Genomic DNA, 18,551 nt, shown 5'->3' with positions numbered 1-18,551 from the left:
ATTTCTTCTTATTAGTAATTTTGTGGACAATATATGGAATTAAAAAATGTAATTAATGCATATCGCAAAATGTTTAAAATCGAAATATCATATCGTGATATCATCATGTTTAAGTGTCTTTATGTTTGGACAAGTTTTTGTCATTGACCTCATGTCGCTTTAAACTTAAGGAGATGGTCTGTAACATTTATATATGCACTGTTTGTTTCACTACAATCTTTACCAGGGCATGAAAATACAATTATTTATTTATTAGTAATTTGTTAGTTTAGAAAAGGGGCATTTTCCTTCTTATCACAGTAATGTGATAAAAAACAGTCAGGGGTGGTCTTGATTTAAAATACAGAGACCGGCCAGTCTGAGAGCGATTTAGAGTACTATAGTGGTACTCACTCTACAGATGTTAAAGTGTATCTCCTAGGTTCAGGATCATTTTGTGACCAATAAACGCTGTTTAAAGAGGCATTGAACAACATGTATTCATTTGTATCCGACTTTAATGGAAATATTAATAACATTTATGGAGAACATATCCCATCGTTTGTCCTGATCGAGACACGTTTACCTCCTGCTTCTTATAAGGAACCCTAACCCACAGGAAACTGTTGTCCCATGAAGTCTACTTTCGTTTACTTCTGATCCCCAGTGAAATCATACAAGACAGCACACTGCTTCTTCAATCATATTTAATAATAGAAATGTTATCCTAAGAGTGTGCATTAAAAAGAAGAAAATCTGAAGTCTTGCCTGTGTGTGTGATGCAGTCACATTTTAAATTAACCCTACTGTTGTCTAAACCAAACTTTAGCTTGTTCAAACCTGGGAATATAAAGAGAAGAAAGGAGAGTTTTTGATATATACATATATATATAAACATTTATTGATGCATATTACATTTAAATTTAATATTTGATTCTTTAAAAACAAGATTTCTGTTGCAGAACAAGGTCAGTGCTCAGTACCGAGTTCTTCCATTTTCACCTGCAAGAAGAATCAGACCGTTAACGTTTACCGGATCAGAACAAATCTGTGAACATTTAGGTTGAAAACAGAGTGAGCACTTAGCAGAACAATTGACATTAGAGTGTACAGAGTCTCTGATAGCAGAGCGTGCTGTTCTACACAAATACATGACTCCTCTTTATAAACCAACACTCAGCTGACTGACACCATGCCAGCTCTCACTTCATCTATTTGCTTTTTTAAAGATGGTTATTACATTAAGTGAGTTAATTCATGAAGTTGTGATTGTCACCTTTTGATCGTCCAGGTCTACCACAGAATCCGTTGTAGGGCTCCCACTGGCCGTTCTGGTTTTCTGTGATGGTACAGAGAAAATGTTCAAACTGTTTCTTCAGTCGGCTTCTTTGAGTGATGGGGTTCAAACCGTCTCAGAAATCCAGACGTGACCACATTTAAAGCAGCAGGTGAATAAATCTGGCTTCACCTCAATCCTGGTTGACTCATTGAAGAGACTCGTTAATCACAGGGAGTCACAGACGCTGCTTAATCTAATCCATTTAATATCACAATATAGAAAATGATCATGCTGCATTACAGAAAACCTTTTAAACTAGTGACTGAGAACATAAACTCAGAAGGAAGATCTTAATGTTATTTAAGCAGTCAGATCTTTTCCTCAGACGTCTGTACAATCACACTTTCTGGGACCAGTGACACCAAGAGAGAATTATTAAAAATATATTAGATTGTTAAAGAAATGGTCTCTTATCTGGACGTACAAACTGGTGATTCATATTCTAATGCTGGCCTTACACCAAATTACTTTAAGCTGTTTCAAAGACTCATTTCTAAAGCAGGAATCAAATCATGAGTTTTCTTAGAGCAGGAGTGCTCCTGTGACCTCAGCCGTTTGGTGTGAGCTGGTTTGAAGGCGTTCTCTTATTTCACCTCATCTTATTCCTGCTTGAAGCTGTAATTGGTAACACATTAAATTAAACTGTCTTGATGATTTTTGTTTTTTTCTTGACTCAACTATTCCAGATAAGCTGTGTTACCTTGTCCTCTGTTCCTCCAGTGAGCGTTTCTTCTCTGGTTCTTTGACATCTGTCCGGTCACACTGTATCCTTCAGTCTTGTTGTTGTTCTTCTTTTTCACATCTAGGAGATAAATAACTGTTAAAGCACATCACTTGTTTTTTCTCTACAGGAGGTCAAAGTCACATTAAAGTGTAGATTTGAAGAAGCAGAGCACCTGAATCATTAAAATGAGGTCTCTTGTTTGGTTCAGTGCTGCTCTGTGATTCACACGGACACTTCCTGTCTGTCAGTTCAGAACACTGGACGCCACAGTCCACTAGATGTCCCTTTGACGGAGACACAGCAGCCGTGGTGTGCTCGACCTCAGGGACACACAGCTGCTGGTTTCTCCGCTCGCTCTCTTCAGCGTTCACACACGCTCTCTCTTCTACCTCCACGTCTGCTCCATGTTGAGGAATCAGCTGACACAGCGTTTTCTCCTCTTCTGCAGAGTTTGAGGGCAGAGGTTTCTCCTGCTCACGGGAGCGGGGGCTTCTCTCCGTCTGCTCGGTGACAAGAAAACATTCCTGGTTTGGGCTTTGATTGGCCTCAGGTTCAGAAGACCTGTTTTCATCTGCATTGTCTTCAGGAGGGGAAGAGACATTTACTGCACTCTGCCATCGAGGCGGGGAAGCTCAGGGAACTTTTTCTGAAGGAGTCGTGCTCTGGTCTCGTTTCTGTTCCCTCCCTTCAGGGGAATCCATTCCCCCCTCTGTTTCTGTCTTCTTTGACTGACTGAGCTTCTCAGCCGGAGTGCTGAAAAGCAGCCAGCTGTCTGACATGAGAACAGAGTCAGAGGATGAAAACCTGCGGCTCCGCCTCCTCTCTTTATGACTTCTTAAGTGTTCATTTTGGGTTAAAGGTCCACCGTCGTCCTCCTGCTCCATCATCTCCACGATGACATCAGGCTCAAAGAGTCCGTTCTGCTGCAGCCACTCCTTATTGGGGATAAAAGAGGGGAGAGACTCCACAGACCAAACAGACTCATTCAGTTTTCTCTTCATCTGAAAACTATTTGAAGACATTTGATAGGGAATGAGCTCTGTGCTGTGTGCGTGTGGAGTCGTCTCGTTTTCTGGCTCATTGTCAGGGAGCATCTCTGATTGGTTCAGAGAAAGCAGTAGTTCATCAGTGGAGGGGAGCTCTACGACTCGTTTATCCTCTGAGAGAAGCTTGTGGAGAGTCCCAGGCAGTCTGAGGATGTTAAAAAGTGTCTCAGAGTCCTGAGAAGTGAGCAGAGCCTCAGTGTTGTCAGCAGCTGTGTCAGACACCACAGGAGCGCTCTTTGTCACAGCGCCGTGCTGCTCAGCTGACTTTTCATTCTCTGCTTCACAAGACGGCTGCTGCTGCTCCTTCTCAGGAAGCAGCTTGTCTGATGTTTTTAACATCGCTGTCCGCGGCGTGGCCCAGCTCATGAGGATGTCGGGGACGGACTCTCGTCTCTCTTTGATGACATCATCGTCTTGTTGAGAAGAGCTGCACACAGGAACCACGCCACCAGAAGAGCCCACTGACCACATGTTGTGGTGAGCGTCCCTGCAGGGGGGAAGGTTCTCCTCAACACTTCTCATTGGGCTCTTCGGTGGTTGTCGTGCGTCTCTGTGACGTGATTGGAGCGTCTTTGTTCCTGCAGGATGAACGAGGTTAAATCTCTGTGTGACTGCAGAACTCTCAAAGCTCTTGTTAAAGTCTCTGGTGAAGGTTTGGGGCTCTGCAGAGCCTCGTTTGTGGGAGCTGGAGCTGGAGGAGGATGGGGAGTGTGAGGTGGTTCCATGCCCAGAATCGGAGCTGATGAGTGGGCTCACCTCTCCAGAAGAAGCCCCGCCTCTCCCTGTGGGTTCTGTTTGGACCTCTGCGTTCACCGTTTGTCTCACAGGGACAGGATGAGGAGGGCGCACTCTGCCAGGCTGGTTTAGGTGCTGGTAGGGTGCAGCAGGAGCATGGACTGACGGGTGGAGCAGGTGTCTGTAGTCCACTGGTTGGATGTGAGGGTGGGGCAAAACATAGGATGGAGCCTCCATGTAGGGGGGAGGAGGGGGGAACGGGGGCATGACCATGCCATAGCCTGAGGAGAACAAAAATATAGAAATTTACAGTCCAAACAAAGAAACTATGGTTCAGATTTAACTTTCTTTTTAGTTCACCTCATCTGTTAAAGAGGAGGTTAAAACCAATACTGTCAGCAGGGGGAGCTCTAAATATTGTGGCTTCACAAGGGGGCTGTTGATTCGTCCACCTTAAAATACCCTCCAAGATTTTTCCATTATTTAAGGAATATAAGTAATATTTGCCGTAACGTTTCCCTTGCCTGCCGTCAAATTACGGTGCAGAAATAGAGGCTTTAGAATATTTAACATCGTCATCAGTAGATTTTATTTCTGACGTGTGTCTAAGTATTTCAAAACACGATTCATTATTCTGCTTAATAAGTATATAAGAAGTATTTAAGCTTTTTTAAAATAGTTGATTGGACATTATGTGGATAAGATTAATTATATTACAGCTTTAATCCACAATGTGATGATTTTAAATCTGACTGCACGTTTAAAAAAAAAACAAAGTAGTTAGTGGATTTAAAAACTGTAAAATAATTATAAAAGTGATGGAGTTCTACCTCATCAACACGTCAATAAATATAGAATTAATTTAGCCTACATTTATTGTTTTTACCGTTATTCAAGGACGGCTGTATACAACATCAGTTTGATCAACAGAGTGTAGTCAGCCTTAATCTGTAGTGACTTATTTTTATTGTAGTTTCAGTTTCATTATCTGTCTGTTTCTATTTTCACTTCAGGTAAAGTAGTGAAAAGGTGGATCTCTAGTATTTCTACGACCTGTATCCACCAATCAGCTTCAGCGTTTCTGGAGGACACACTCACCCATGCCTGGGAAGCCACTAAAGGGGTTATAGGAGAAGGACATGGGCCACTGGTAGTGGAGGAAAGGGGGCGGAGGTTGAACAGGGACGTAGAAGACGGGCCGGGACGAGACGTGGGGGTGTTGGAGTCTGGGGTCCTGGCTGATACCCTGTAGTCCTGGATCATGAAATCCAGAGTTTGGTACCCCGCTGGTGGGCTGTGAGTGGAGGTTTCCAGCGCGTGGTCCTGGATGAGCAGGTGGAGGTCTGTTAACAGCTGCTGTAGCTGCCATCTTCAATCTACAAAGAGGAGGAGAAGGAGGAGGAGGAGGAGGAGGAGGAGGAGGAGGAGGAGGAGGAGGAGGAGGAGGAGGAAGAGGAGGAGACAGAGAAGCATCCACACGTGAGTTTCAATGTGAACGACTCCAGTGGAGCTCAGAGTCTCTGACTTTTTATCTTCTTAGTTATTTTACATCCTTTAAATCCATCAGACTGAAGAGCAGACAAAGATTTAAACTCTGACAAACACTAATCTGTTTGAACCAGAGAGACAGAATCAAGTCAGTCAGCGCTTTTATAAAGTCTGTCAAATCATTTTCATTCTAACACCTGAGAGATTTTATTTACATTTATTTTATTCCCCTTTCTTTTTAGTCTAAATCTGTTTCAATAGCTTCAACACAGAGCGTCTGCAGTAACAATATCTTAATAAATATATATATATAAGAAAATACTTTTTTACAAATTGAAATAAAGATTCACTGCTTATTTGCAAAATCTGTAAATTGTGGCTCAATAGCAATAAAAAAAAAAAACCTAATTGGATCACTTAAATGGAAACCCTCAAGCTTGCTTTTCCACACTAAGGAGGGGACAAACTCGACACAAACATAGTGATACTACACATCGCAGAAGAAGAGAAACACTAGCATTAGAGTGATGTGAGATGTGTTTTTTTTAAATCACAGCTGAAGGTGATTCTGCTCTTGGAGAACAAAATGCAGACACAGTTAACACTCGATAGCTTTTCACAGCAGACAAGTTGTGGCAGGAAAACCTGAGAAGCAGAGGGTGTCAAACAACAATGGCTGCTTCACTCTGTCCTGATCGAGGATGTTGACTCCGTTTACAGGAACTTTATCAGCTTTACTTTGAACTCAGACAAAAAGAGCTTCAGCTCTGTGCCTGCAGATAAATCAAAGTGTCACTTCTACATAACTCTTCTTAATGTCTTTAAAGTTCAGAGGCTGCAGACCGGCAGACACATGTTGGAAACTCAGACTCTGAATTAGATTCTTTGTCTTTAATGACAAAACAACACTGAGGACGTCAAAGCAGCTGAAGTGTTCACAGCGACCCTGAGCTGAAGCACAAAACTAATCTGAACATTAAAGAGTCAAACATGAGATTCAACAAACTCCACTGAATCTCTAAAGAATACATTTATCTTGAAATAGAATTTAAACATCTTATTAACTATCTTCCAGTGTTTCTCATGTGTTGTTGTGTGAAACAAAGTGACACACACACACACAGACACACAGACACACACACACACACACACACACACACACACACACACACACACACACACACACACACACACACACACACACACACACACACACACCTGAGTTTAAGTAGCTGCTGATCAGACAGGTGTGTGTGTGATCTCATTGTGAAGCTGTGCAGCAGCACCGAGGCCCCCTGCTGGACTTCATGTCACTGTGCATCACAACTCACACCAGCAGAGGGCGCCAAACTACAGTCAGACAACGAGAGCATCAAGAGCTGAACGTTCAGGAGGATCAATCTCAACCTGACATTAAACTTTGAATCCTATTTTTAATGGATTAATGGACTAATTTTAATCAGCTTCTACATCTATTTACATAAATACACTTGTTACACATGTCTCAGATTTTGGTTGTGTTTTGAAGTTATTAGTTGTGCACAGTTTTAGAGAGACCCGTCCCTCAGGGATGCAGCATCTATCTTAGATTATTGAACACGACCTGAGTGCTCTCACCCAAACGTCCATAACATGGACGTAGTGTCAGTGAGTTGAAGCCCGATGGGGTCACCATATTGGATGTGCCGTCTTAATAATCAACTTTGGGTCAGCTGGGCAAAAGCTGGAGCTGCGGGCCTCTCACGTCCTGACAAACAACTACGACACACCCGCCCGTCAATCAGGTCAGCCACGCCCCTTATTATAAAATGAGAGAGTCAGACCTCTTTTGTTTTTTTAACCAGGCTGTAAACATGTTAATTTCTGTTAAAGTTTGATTGTTTTTTAAATGGGTGTGAATGTGACTTCCAAGATTTTTGCAGCCAGCCTCAAGTGGACTCTGGAGGGGCGGCTGCACCGGCTTCAGTTTTCAACACCCGAGGCTGCTGTTTGCACAATTTGTGTTGAATCGAGGCGGAGCATTGACAGTTGTTAATAAAGTTTCCTATGAAAACTCCCACAGACGGCAGTTGAAATCAGATGTTTATGTGTACAGTTGTCTCACACACACACACACACACACACACACACACACACACACACACACACACACACACACACACACACACACACTCAGCATCACTAACAAACACCAGATAACTAGCAGCTGAATCATAAATATTGTCAGCTAGAGGTCTGCAGGTATTTCCTGCTGTTTCTTTGATGATAGGTTTAAAAACAGGCCTGCCTGCTGTTGCCATAGTGATTTCAGATGCTGCCTGCCAGTTTGCAGAAAACCTTTTCTGTAAAGCCCTGCGCTGTAAAAGGGATGTAGTTCAGGTATACCAACATCCACAAAGGTGTGTCTCCAGCCCGGAGCCTTGACTTTTACAACTGTCAAGTCTAACCAACAAATTATTACATGTGGCTAGATTGCTTTTGAACTCTGTTACTTTGATTATCATTAGAAAACCACTAACCAAACCACAGCTAACACTAGAGTTAGGCCAATTTTACACAGAAATGATCCACCGGAAATAGAAGTTAGAAGAGAAGGAATAGAAGAGTTTTCCTAAAAAGTTTACGTTCAGACGATTTTGATAACAACAGCAGTGCACATGGATTCGCAAAAAGGACTACTGTAGTACACATGCCAGGCCAGTAGATGCTCATACTCCTTCTGAGCCGTGAGGTGTTCACACAAATGTGTGTGTAGACGGACGATGAGGTGGGGTAGCTACTCCAAGTGACAATAAGCATACAGAGTAAATAAAATAAAAAAAAGGACATTTTCAGAAACAGAACTTGGGAGTCCGCCATTGTTGTTGTAGTTCTCCTACTCGATCGTGTCCGAAAAGCCTCAGTTTTCAGAGAAACTGCATATTGCCGTGTTTAAATTGAGACTGTGCAGTTTTCAAAAGTTTCCACTCATGAACTTGTTTTCAAAGCTTTACGTTTTCAGGCACCAAAAAAACGCAGTTTATGAACACAACACAGCATAGTGAGAAGGCAACAGAGGAGAAATATCCAGAGGCGTGGAGTGGCAGTGGTGTTTAAGTTAACTCCACCCCTGCCTGAATTACAAGTATTGTAGAGTGATGTATGTATTTATGTAAGTCACGCCTTTTTTCCTCATTAGACACGTTTTTAGGTTCATATAGCATAGTGATTTTAGCCACCCTTAAATTAGCACTGCTCACATCCTGGCCACCCACTGACATTTGCCTGACTGTGTGTGTGTGTGAGTCTGTGTGTATGTGTGTGTGTGTGTGTATGTGTGTGTGTGAAAAGGATGGGTTAAATATTTTTCAAATGCTCCCATGTGCTGATGTAGTATTTAGCAGCAGCAGCAGCAGGTGCAGGTGTGTGTGAGAGAGCGTGTGCGTGTGTCTGGAGAAACATCCACCGCGGCCTCACATGGCTTTTTACACTGTGTTTCCACGGCGACCCTCCACACGCCCTGATTTAGTTCGAGTGTCTGCGATCACAACGATGCTCTCTCTCTGTAGCCTGGTTTTTCCACTGTTGCTAGGTAACAGTGTGGGGGTTTGGTCACATGACAACACAGATCCTCTGAAGCTGTGTAAGGGTGTGTGTGAGTGTGTGTGTGTGTGTGTGTATGGGAGTGTGTGTCATGGCAGAGAAACAGCACAGTCTTTCAGAGACACACACTTTCTGACTCCTGACACGTTCCCTCCTCTCCGTCTGTAGAAACCACTCAGCCTGGTCCAGTGTTTAGGATGTTCTGACCTTCTTCATACAAAGTAATGAAGCTTAATGAAGATACATTTTCTCCAACACATGACAATGAACCGATGTAACATTTATTTTATTTTAAAATCCTGCTTCAGCCACAGAGCCGGTGAGAAGAAATCATTGCTGACCAGCAGAGGAAAATCTCAAACCTTCCCATCCTAACCGATGTGTGATTTTCTGTTCAACTAATTAACTGTGAGTGGATGTCATTTTTATTATCAAAAGTGAACATCTCACTTGATTAATTGATTCAGTAAGCACTTTTCTTATATGGACATAACTGCTTGTTTTAAGTCTTTAAATCACAGCATTTGATCCTTTTGTTTATTGTAGCTGCATTTATAGACAGACAAAAATAGCTGGCTAGGCTTTGCTGTGGGCGTGGCTACCTGTGATTAACAAGTCATGACCATGATACTCAGAAAAAATATGTTGTTGATTTCATTTTACTAAATGACACTGTGGACCACGTCATGATTGACATCTCACCGGCTCTGCACACAAAGACGGAGCATGTGACAAACTTGCAGCCTAAAAAAAAATTCTTTGATTTTAGTGAGTCAGAATGAGAGGAGGAAGCAGGAGCCCTGCCAGCGGACGATTATTCATCACATATGGGCAGAGTTTCTAAATGTTTGGCTCAATATGATAACACATACACAGTACTAGAACAGACAGATTTTTTTCCCATCTAACTGTTCTCACTTTGTATTTTCCTTAATATATGATCTTTACCGAGTTCCGCTTGAAGCCAGTTTCAGCATAACTTTTTTATGTTTTTGGATTGCTGCAAAAAGTATCCATAACAAGGCGGTTTAGCTCAGTTATGGCATACAGCCCATGTACTTGACTCAATAAATACGTCAGCATAAAGAGGGACAGTGTGCGGTTAGCTTTTCTCATTGTCTTTAGTTTCAACCTCCTCCAACACACCTGCCACACATTCAGGTGGGCAGAGTAGTTTTTTCTAAATCCACATCTCTCTACCCACAATCCCTGTCCCCCTACAGTTTTCTTATCAAATAGATGCAAAAAATTATATCCACAAACAAATATTTTTTATCTCTATCTGTGTTAGGGCTGCACAATTAATCACCAATTTATCGTTAAAGCCATTTGAGACTTTAATAAACTCATACTCAAAGTCTGGATTTATTCAATAAATACAGAAAACACTTTTAATGAAGTCCAGCAACTCTTTCTCACTTAGCATTGTGAACATTAGATTTCAACTACTCTCAGATTAATTGGATTTAGTGGGAAAAAAATGTTTTTTGGATTTAGGGCAGCTGTCGTCCAGTTGGTAGAATCAGTCGTCTTTAAACCGGAAGGTGGGGGGTTCGATCCCCAGCTCCTGCAGCCACATGTCTGATGTGTCCTTGGGCAAGACACTTAACCCCAAGTTGCCCCCGCTGCTTCGTCAGCAGCGTATGAATGTGTATGAATGGGATTAGTTACTTCTGATGGTTACTTTACACAGCAGCCTCTGCTATCAGGGTGTGAATGTGTAGGTGTGACCTGGGTTGTTAAAGCACTTTGAGAAGACTAGAAAAGTTCTATAAAAGCTCAAGCTCAGGTCCATTACAAATTATTTTGGACTTAGACATGTTGCAAACAAACATAGATATAGTAATAGATAACTCTTTATCCTTCTTAATTTATTGCAATTCATATCGGTTTAAAATATTGAATCATGTTGTAACATTTTGCGTATTTGTCTCATATTGGCACACCTAATCTGTTTATTGTTGGAACACAAGTGAAAAGAAACTATGTCATTTCAACATTTCTGAATCAATAGAGAATCTAAGAAATCTAATTTAATATCAGTCATAAAATAATTAACACTAAAACCACATGCATCACAAAAGGGCAGGCGGCCTGCTGTTCTGTAACCTTTCCATCCCCCTCTGCTGTGAATTTCTCTCTCTCTCTCTCCCTCTCTCTCTTCCTCTGTGTGTGTTATTGATTTTCAGTTACATTTTCACTTTGAGGCATCTAACCTCTTTCATTAAAGTCCAGAAACACACAACACTTGTCTAAGAGCCTCATACGATCCCATCCAGCTCATAGAAGCATGCAGACAGACACAGACAAAAGCATTTATGAGGATACATATAGTGCTTTTCTCCATGTTATTTACAGTCAGGATTTATCCCTCACACATACAATCATACAGTACACTGAGGGCAGGATTTAAGCTCACCTCATTCACACGCCCATCGTTTACCATCCAGAGGAACTTGGGGCTGAGTTGCCCAAGAATACTTCATCAAATGCCGTGATCCACCACCTCAGTCAGGATCTGGTTTACTGCCAGCTTGTAGGCTATACATGATGTACATACAAATAATTTGACTTTCTGTTTTGGTGCTAAGACAATCAACACAGAATCCTACTTTCCAAGGAACTTAAATAAAAGAAGATAACATAAAGTAAAATATTAAAATACCAAATGCACAAGAGGTGTACCACTGAGCCACATGAGAAGCTGGTTGTTAAGGGTTGTACTGTGTCAAAAGCTGAAGAGTGTTATTACTGATAATCATATTAAAATACAATGCAATATGCACTACGTGAAGGCCTCCCTGGTGTGTGTGTTAAAGTCAAATGTTTTTTTTTTTTTTGATCAATTGACAGTTGTGGTGGAATTAAATGCAATCTTCTCTTTCTTATAAGATAATCTGCATCGTCCTTATTCAATAAACAAATAAATATTGTGTCAAAAGGTTCATAAGAAACGGGTCAAATATTGTCTTTGGTGACTTTCACTTCTTATGTTGAAAGGAATAACGTCAGGTCTTAGTGCTAGCTTCCTAAAAGAGCGGACAGTTACACACATGTGATACCTAAATGAGGAAATTATTCTAATTGTATAATATTTTTCACTTCCTCTGCTTTAATTCCCCTCCAATATGTTAGATAGACTCCACACAGATTGGTGTGTTGTTTGAAATACAAGCAGGGAGGGTCATAAAAAGTGTAGGATCCAGCGTTGTTTGGAACTTGACCTAAAATGAATATTTCTCTAAAAAATATGAAGGTCGGGTGTCTCCTCAGCTAGAAATCAGAATAAACAGATGTGTCCTCCCTTGTTATAATAGATGGAGAGCTTAAACGTGGTCTGTCCAGCTGTCAAAAACAAGACACGCACTGGCCCTTTAATGACTGGACCGATCCATTGACATTCACAGGGGGAGAACAGGCTGACTACATATCACCTTTACTAATAATTTCACGGAAACAATAAGAGTTAGGGAGTTTCACACTAAAAGGCATGGCTCTTAAAGGTCAAATGTCAACGTCTGTATACTTACAGCCGATGTTAAACATATTTAAAGAGCAGTCAGCCCCGCGTGCTCTCCCGCTCAGCCTCATCCATCCGTCTCGTTGCAGAGACTCGTTTGAATTTGGGTCAAACTTGCGAGTTTTAGAAGAAAATAACCGGAAATAACATGATTTTGAACTTCAAAATAAAACCTAAGCAGGATTTTGTATATGCCTGGCGACTACTATTGTTTAAAAGCCGACCTTCTTTGTTAATTTGTTATGTTATTTTATTTTCACTGTGGTATACATTTTAATCAGGCGTCCTTTTTTACAATTTGACATTTAAAATGTAAAATTGAAGCCTTTTATTCAGCGTTTCACTCAGTTACATTACATTAAGCTCCACTTTTAATATTTATTTTTTCTGTATTAGTAAGAGGAGAAGCATGAGGCTTTCCTTTTATCAAAGGATACATTTATGCTAAATATATTTATGTTATAAGAGATGTTGTTGGCTACGGAAGCGATTAGTGATCAAAATTCAAATGATAAAGCTAATTTGAAAATTCAAATGCATTAACAGAAATGCTTTTTAATTTTCAGAATATGAGTGTATAATTTGACTCAAAAATAAAATGATGATTAATTTATCTAATTTGAATTTTAGTTTTCAACTTCACAAATGCACATTCTTTGACTAAATTAAAATGAAGAAGAAAATTACATTTGCTTTATCATTTTCAAAAAATGCCTAGCTAAATTTGTATCATAATTCAAACGAAAAAGCTAATTTTAAAATGAAAATACAGTAACAGAAACATGTTTTAATTTTCAGAATATAGGTGCATTATTTGACCTATATTTAAAATGAATATTCAGTCATCCAGTTTGCATTATACTTTTACTCTCTATGTCTACATATTGTATGACATCATTCAAATGAAAACGAAAAGAAAAAAAATAATTAAAATTAAATAAAAAAATTAATGCATTTGAATTTTCAAATTAGCTTTATCATTTGAATTTTGATCACTAATCGCTTCCATAGTTGGCAAGTTCTATTTTTATTTTTTTTACTCGGATGTTACGGTAAAAGAAGTGCCCGGATGTTGCCGTGTTGTTGCCGGGCAGCCTGACCGTGTTGCTGCTGTGCTGGGAACAGGATGCTGTCAGGCCGAACAGACGCAGCGACCTAACGGGAGAGATACCGCAGCAGCAGCATCCTTTGTTTTCTGGAGCTGGACATGCAGGTAAGGTCGACCTCATGTGCTTAGACGGGATGCTTACCTGGTTGACTGCCATGCCCACAATGACGGAAACGTTATTGAAGCTTCGCATGACCTGTTTTTTTCTTTCCCTCCAGTCATGTCGGTGATATGGCTATTGTTCGGGGTTACTGTCACACAGGCTCTATCTAATGCAAACACACTGGAGGTTACCGCAGCATGCAGCCCATTTTAAAAGGGGACAGAAAGTGTTTGTTATTGTGCTGTGTAAACAGCTGATTGAGTTTCGGTGTGGCGTCACAGAGCTAACTTAGCCTCCAGCTCTCTCTCTCTCTCTCACACACACACACACACACACACACACACACACACACACACACACACACACACACACACACACACACACACACAGTAATACATCCATGGCTCTGCTGCTGTGTCGGTGGGGGTTCAGCAGCATTGCAGGTGTGTACTTGGTGTTGCTGTCAACTGCGTATGTTCATCTCCTGATCCATAATCTGCACCCACCAACTGTTACTGCTCTTTAGTCACAGGAGATTAAGAGCAGTAGCTTGGATTGTGTTAGGAGTGGATTTTTTGGATTTGATTGTATTTGCAGGGTGTTGAACGTGTCCAGCCTTTGGGTGTGCTTGTTGATGTTTATGTCCTCCTTTTGGGGGTGCAGGTGAATAAGATGATGCTACACACTGTCAGAAACGAAAGATTTGTGGAAATAGTTTAACATAAGATGGCAATATTGAGAGCATAAAGTAAGACCACAGCATACAGAGATGTAATAAAGAAAAGATAACAGGTTTATAAGTCAGGACGAGTCTTAAAGCTTACACTGAATCACCTTCATGACATTGCAAGCTCCGAGCACGATTTAAAATCAGTTTGTCCGAAAGCTATAACCTCTTCTGCTACCCACCCCTCAAAAACAAAACTCTTCTCTCAATCAGCAGTTGAGCATAAAAGCTAACCGTCATCAAATTGACACGACACAACAGATAAACATCCATAGCCCCCTATCCAGACTGCCGTTTCAAGCCCCTGTGATCCCCCCTCTGCACCGTCTTTGGAGGTAGTAACAGAGGCGTTATAGAGGTGAGACGGTTTCAGCTGAGCCAGCTTGGGGAGTGCAGTGCTGTGTGTGTGTTTATGTGTGTGTGTGCATGTGGAGCTCCCACTGGGCCTTGCTTCTGCAACACTGAAACTCAACGTGACCTCACAGACTGGGACACCAATATAACGCCGTCAAGGAATCAATGTGAGTGTAGCATGACGTGAATGTGACATGTGACATGACAAAAAAAAGCTTGCACAGATTAAACCAATGCATCGGTGCATCCTTAGAAATGTAAGTGTTAGTCCCAATATGTTTCCAAAACTATATGCCCTGTATCTTACCAACACTAGAGAATTGAAGGAACCATTTATGCTATTCTGTCACTGGTCAGTCATGAAAGTTAGATTTTATGACGTAAGATGTTCTCTGTGTGGTTTGTGATAGTTGGATTTTTCATGTCTATTTCTAAACAACACAGCCATGCACTATGTTGTTACACCCCGTTGTTGTAATGCATTGTAGGTGTTTAAATAATCCGGAAAACAAAGTACGGAAGGTGGCATTGTGGGTTTCTTAAGCATGTCAAGTGGTCTGGCAGGTTTGCTGTGGCGGGACGAGTGTGGTGTGAGAGGACCACAGACACAGTGGAGTGTCATGTTTTTGTGTTGTTAAGTTACAGCCGTCAGCACAAAGTGTCCAATAAGCTGAAGTTCAAGTTCATCTGTTGTGTTAAAGGCTCTTGTGTTGTGTTCGCTGCACTCAGGGAGTACAGCTCCTGTTTTATGTCACGCTACAATGTCAGTGTTAGTTTCCAGCTATGAGTCTAGCTAAAGCTAAACCACTGGATCAGACGATGGAAACCAGGATAGTCGACAGTTTAATCAAAGCGTTGAAGCTACCTGAAGCCAAATTATGAATGAAGGTTGAATTTAACTTTGATAGCCCATTGACTGAATATAAAGATGGACAACATGTCTTCACCGGATCCTCCCATTGTACAAAAGTGAAGGCAAAATACAACCCTACCAGGTACTGACGTATGTCGATCAAGGTAACACAATATTTCATATCAGGATTTAGGAGAAGTTTGTTCTTTTGTTCCCTAAAGTGACAGCGGAGCATTTTAGCAGCATTAATCCACAATATCTCCTCCTCTGGTTTTTTCTTTCTCAGATTAAATTATGTAGAAGTACAAACCCGGGCCTGTCTCCTCATCCATTTGCCTACACATCAACAACTGATCTTTGATTGACAACTTGTTTCTTCTACTCAAATTTTCAATGAAACCAGTCTACATCGGTTGACATTGTGGAGCTTTTGGACCACAGGGTGGGTGTCTGCTTCACCCCAGCGGTTAATCCTGCCAAGAAAAAAAAACACAAGTATTTGATCCAGCATTCCTGACTAATTGCCAAACTTTTTTTTCTGCATTTTCCCATAAACTGGCTAATCTTGATAAGCAAATGTGAAGGAAGGTGGAATAACAATCTTCACCATGCATTGATGTGAATGTGTTTTAATTCATAATGGTGCTCCTCATTCTATATGTTGAGGAATACAGAGTTCTACACAGAATGTTTTTCATGATATTTTTATGTTTATTGATTGAAGCGTTGTCCTCTGAGTCACACCTCGCCTGCCGGGAAGAATCAGACAGTGATGACCAAAACCGCTGTGATTGGTTGATCAGCTCAAGTTTTAGTTACACAGATTGCAGCCACATGAACGATGAGTGGTTGTGTTGAAACTGTTTGTTCTGCTCTGTGTTGTTCACTGCACGGAGCCTGTTACAGGTCTGCGTCTGAAATAAGAGATACACCCATCCACCTTTTTTCCAGTTCCAATCAGATTCTGATACGTAGTGATACCGATACTGATTCTGATATTTTTATTATCATAGCTAATAGTGTGTTTGTTGTTGGTACTGTGTGTAAGGCTACACAAAGCTGTAGAAAACCAAGCATTGCATTGTGCTGGCTTCTCATACGAACAGGAAGCAGCAACAATTGTCAGGTCTTCAAATTCAATCTTTTAAACTGAAGTATATGACTTGTTCTTTTGATCGTATAGAAGAAGGCGTTCCATTTCGTCTAAACGTCGCCATAGAAACGATTTGTGGAGACTTCCTCCAGTTCAGTCTGATTGTCTTGAAAGTGAGACTGTGGGATGTTTAAGGTGCCCAACCATCTTTCTTGATCAGTGACGTGGATCGGTGCCATCAGTTTTGATATCCGATATGTCAATTACATAAATATCGGACCCGATACCGATATTAGATCGGATCGTTCCCATCACTATCTGAAATATTTTAAAATTAAACCACAGCTTTCTTTAACATGTGACTTTTGCATGTAAATGATAAAGAACTGATAAAATAGTGAAAATTCTCTCTCCTTCTTCACATCTCAGCTCTGCTAGTGACCCCCCTTGTTCGTTAGCATACAAAGACAGCCTCTCCTCTTCCTCCCACAGTGACTGTGTTACACTTTATCAATGTAGTTTCTGTAGGCGAGGATTAGGGATTGTGAATGTGTATCTGCACCACCGAAACAAAAGCATACGCTTCTGTAGCAAGCAAGTCCCCATTAGCCTGTGCAGGATATCTTGGCTAACCGTAGCCGTCTGCAGCCCCGAGGAGCTGCGGCACAAACACACTGAGGTATAATATGCTCTGGGGAATCTGCCAATGAAAGATGAAATGTCTGATAATAGCAATACCTGTTTTATAGCAAGTCAACAAATCCAAAGTCCGAAACTGGTATTGGGTAATTTCTTTGTTTTAAATGAATGAAAATTGCTGGCAAACCTCTACAGATCTCCTTAGTTACACATTGGTTGCTCTGGAAGCTTTTCGTTTAAAAATTGGACTATTGAATTTTTTTCTTAGTTTTTTTTTTTTTTTTAGCTTCATACTTTTTTATAGAGTGGTGCAGTAATGAGTCTTAAATACTGGAAATGAATTATCATTTAAGCACGTCCGTTGAATGAGTTATCAGTTAGAAGCCTGAAATAAGGTCTGTGGTAAACACAAGCTCAAGAGATTTTAACATTTCTTACATGAGGTGTTTGCTAACAACTGGCTAACTTCCTCTTCTGGTTGGAAGCGTAGTGTTGGTGACGTCGAAGTCAGTCGACTGTGGTGTCTCTCCTCGGTAGCCCAACATTAGCGTTTTACTTTAGCCGATTGCGTTTATGCAATCGGCTAAAGTGTTCATTTGTGAAGATTATCTTGGTGAACAAAACGTGTTGGTTTCATAAAGTTTTTTTTGCAGCCGCAAAGGTTATTTTCAGCCATAATGTAAAACCTCATAGAAATAAACCCTCAGGCTTTTTGTCCAACGAACCAGCCTGATGCTAATATCCGGGCTGGCCTACAAAAGTACGTCATCCCTATCCAGCTCTATTCTGTCAATCATGAAAATAACGGTGAATGTATCATTTCATGATCATCAGAGTGTTGAGAATGTTGACAACCTTGGTTTGTTTAAAGTGATCAAGTCAGAATCGGACGGGGAAGCCGAAGCTGTCTGTAAATAATTCACTTTGATGAGGTCCCCGAGAGGTGACATGCAGAATGCAAACACATTCAATGTCAGCTGAAAAGCTCCTTTATGTTCTGAAAGCTCTGAATCCAGCACTGTGTTTCTATGTCTGTAGTGTTATCTACTGCTATATTATAAAGGTAATTAAAATGACCAGTCATTGCCCAGAGTAGATGGTCATCAAGGCCCTGCATTAACCTCCAACAGTCATACATTGATGACCACGGTCTTTGTTTGTGGGATTAACTGAAATATGTTCAGTAAAACGTCCAAGCATAACCACGCCCAATTCAAACTCACTCTCAGGAGAGTTTACAGAAACTTAAAGGAGAACATTG

At 40.9% G+C, this 18,551-nt stretch overlaps 2 protein-coding genes across 2 annotated transcripts in view; one reads left to right on the top strand and one right to left on the bottom strand.

Moving 5' to 3' along the window:
* Window positions 1–871: 871 nt before the first annotated feature.
* Window positions 872–5,218, bottom strand: LOC132978663 (uncharacterized). The gene is made up of 5 exons (XM_061043918.1): window positions 4,922–5,218; window positions 2,215–4,104; window positions 2,019–2,120; window positions 1,256–1,318; window positions 872–981 (listed from the first exon to the last, which is right to left on the bottom strand). Exons 1-2 carry the CDS (start codon window positions 5,190–5,192, stop codon window positions 2,675–2,677), a joined length of 1,701 nt encoding a protein of 566 aa, XP_060899901.1. The 5' UTR covers window positions 5,193–5,218; the 3' UTR covers window positions 872–981; window positions 1,256–1,318; window positions 2,019–2,120; window positions 2,215–2,674.
* An 8,298-nt stretch (window positions 5,219–13,516) lies between these two features.
* Window positions 13,517–18,551, top strand: part of fam110b (family with sequence similarity 110 member B) — a 32,150-nt gene continuing 27,115 nt past the window's right edge. Inside the window, exon 1 of the mRNA XM_061043922.1 lies at window positions 13,517–13,626. The gene's annotated coding sequence lies outside the window, so the exon portion shown is untranslated. The remainder of the gene's footprint in view (window positions 13,627–18,551) is intronic.

Source organism: Labrus mixtus, chromosome 8, assembly GCF_963584025.1.
Source record: "Labrus mixtus chromosome 8, fLabMix1.1, whole genome shotgun sequence".
Lineage (NCBI taxonomy): Eukaryota > Metazoa > Chordata > Actinopteri > Labriformes > Labridae > Labrus > Labrus mixtus.
Note: the sequence above shows the minus strand (reverse complement) of the source record. Positions and strands in the feature narration are given on the sequence as shown.

Excerpts from the sequence above, each read along its gene's own strand:
- LOC132978663 (XM_061043918.1), bottom strand. The coding sequence starts at position 5,192 with ATGGCAGCTACAGCAGCTGTTAACAGACCTCCACCTGCTCATCCAGGA. Across the intron at positions 4,105-4,921 it reads TAGTGGCTTCCCAGGCATGG|GCTATGGCATGGTCATGCCC; the intron begins GTGAGTGTGTCC and ends TGTTCTCCTCAG.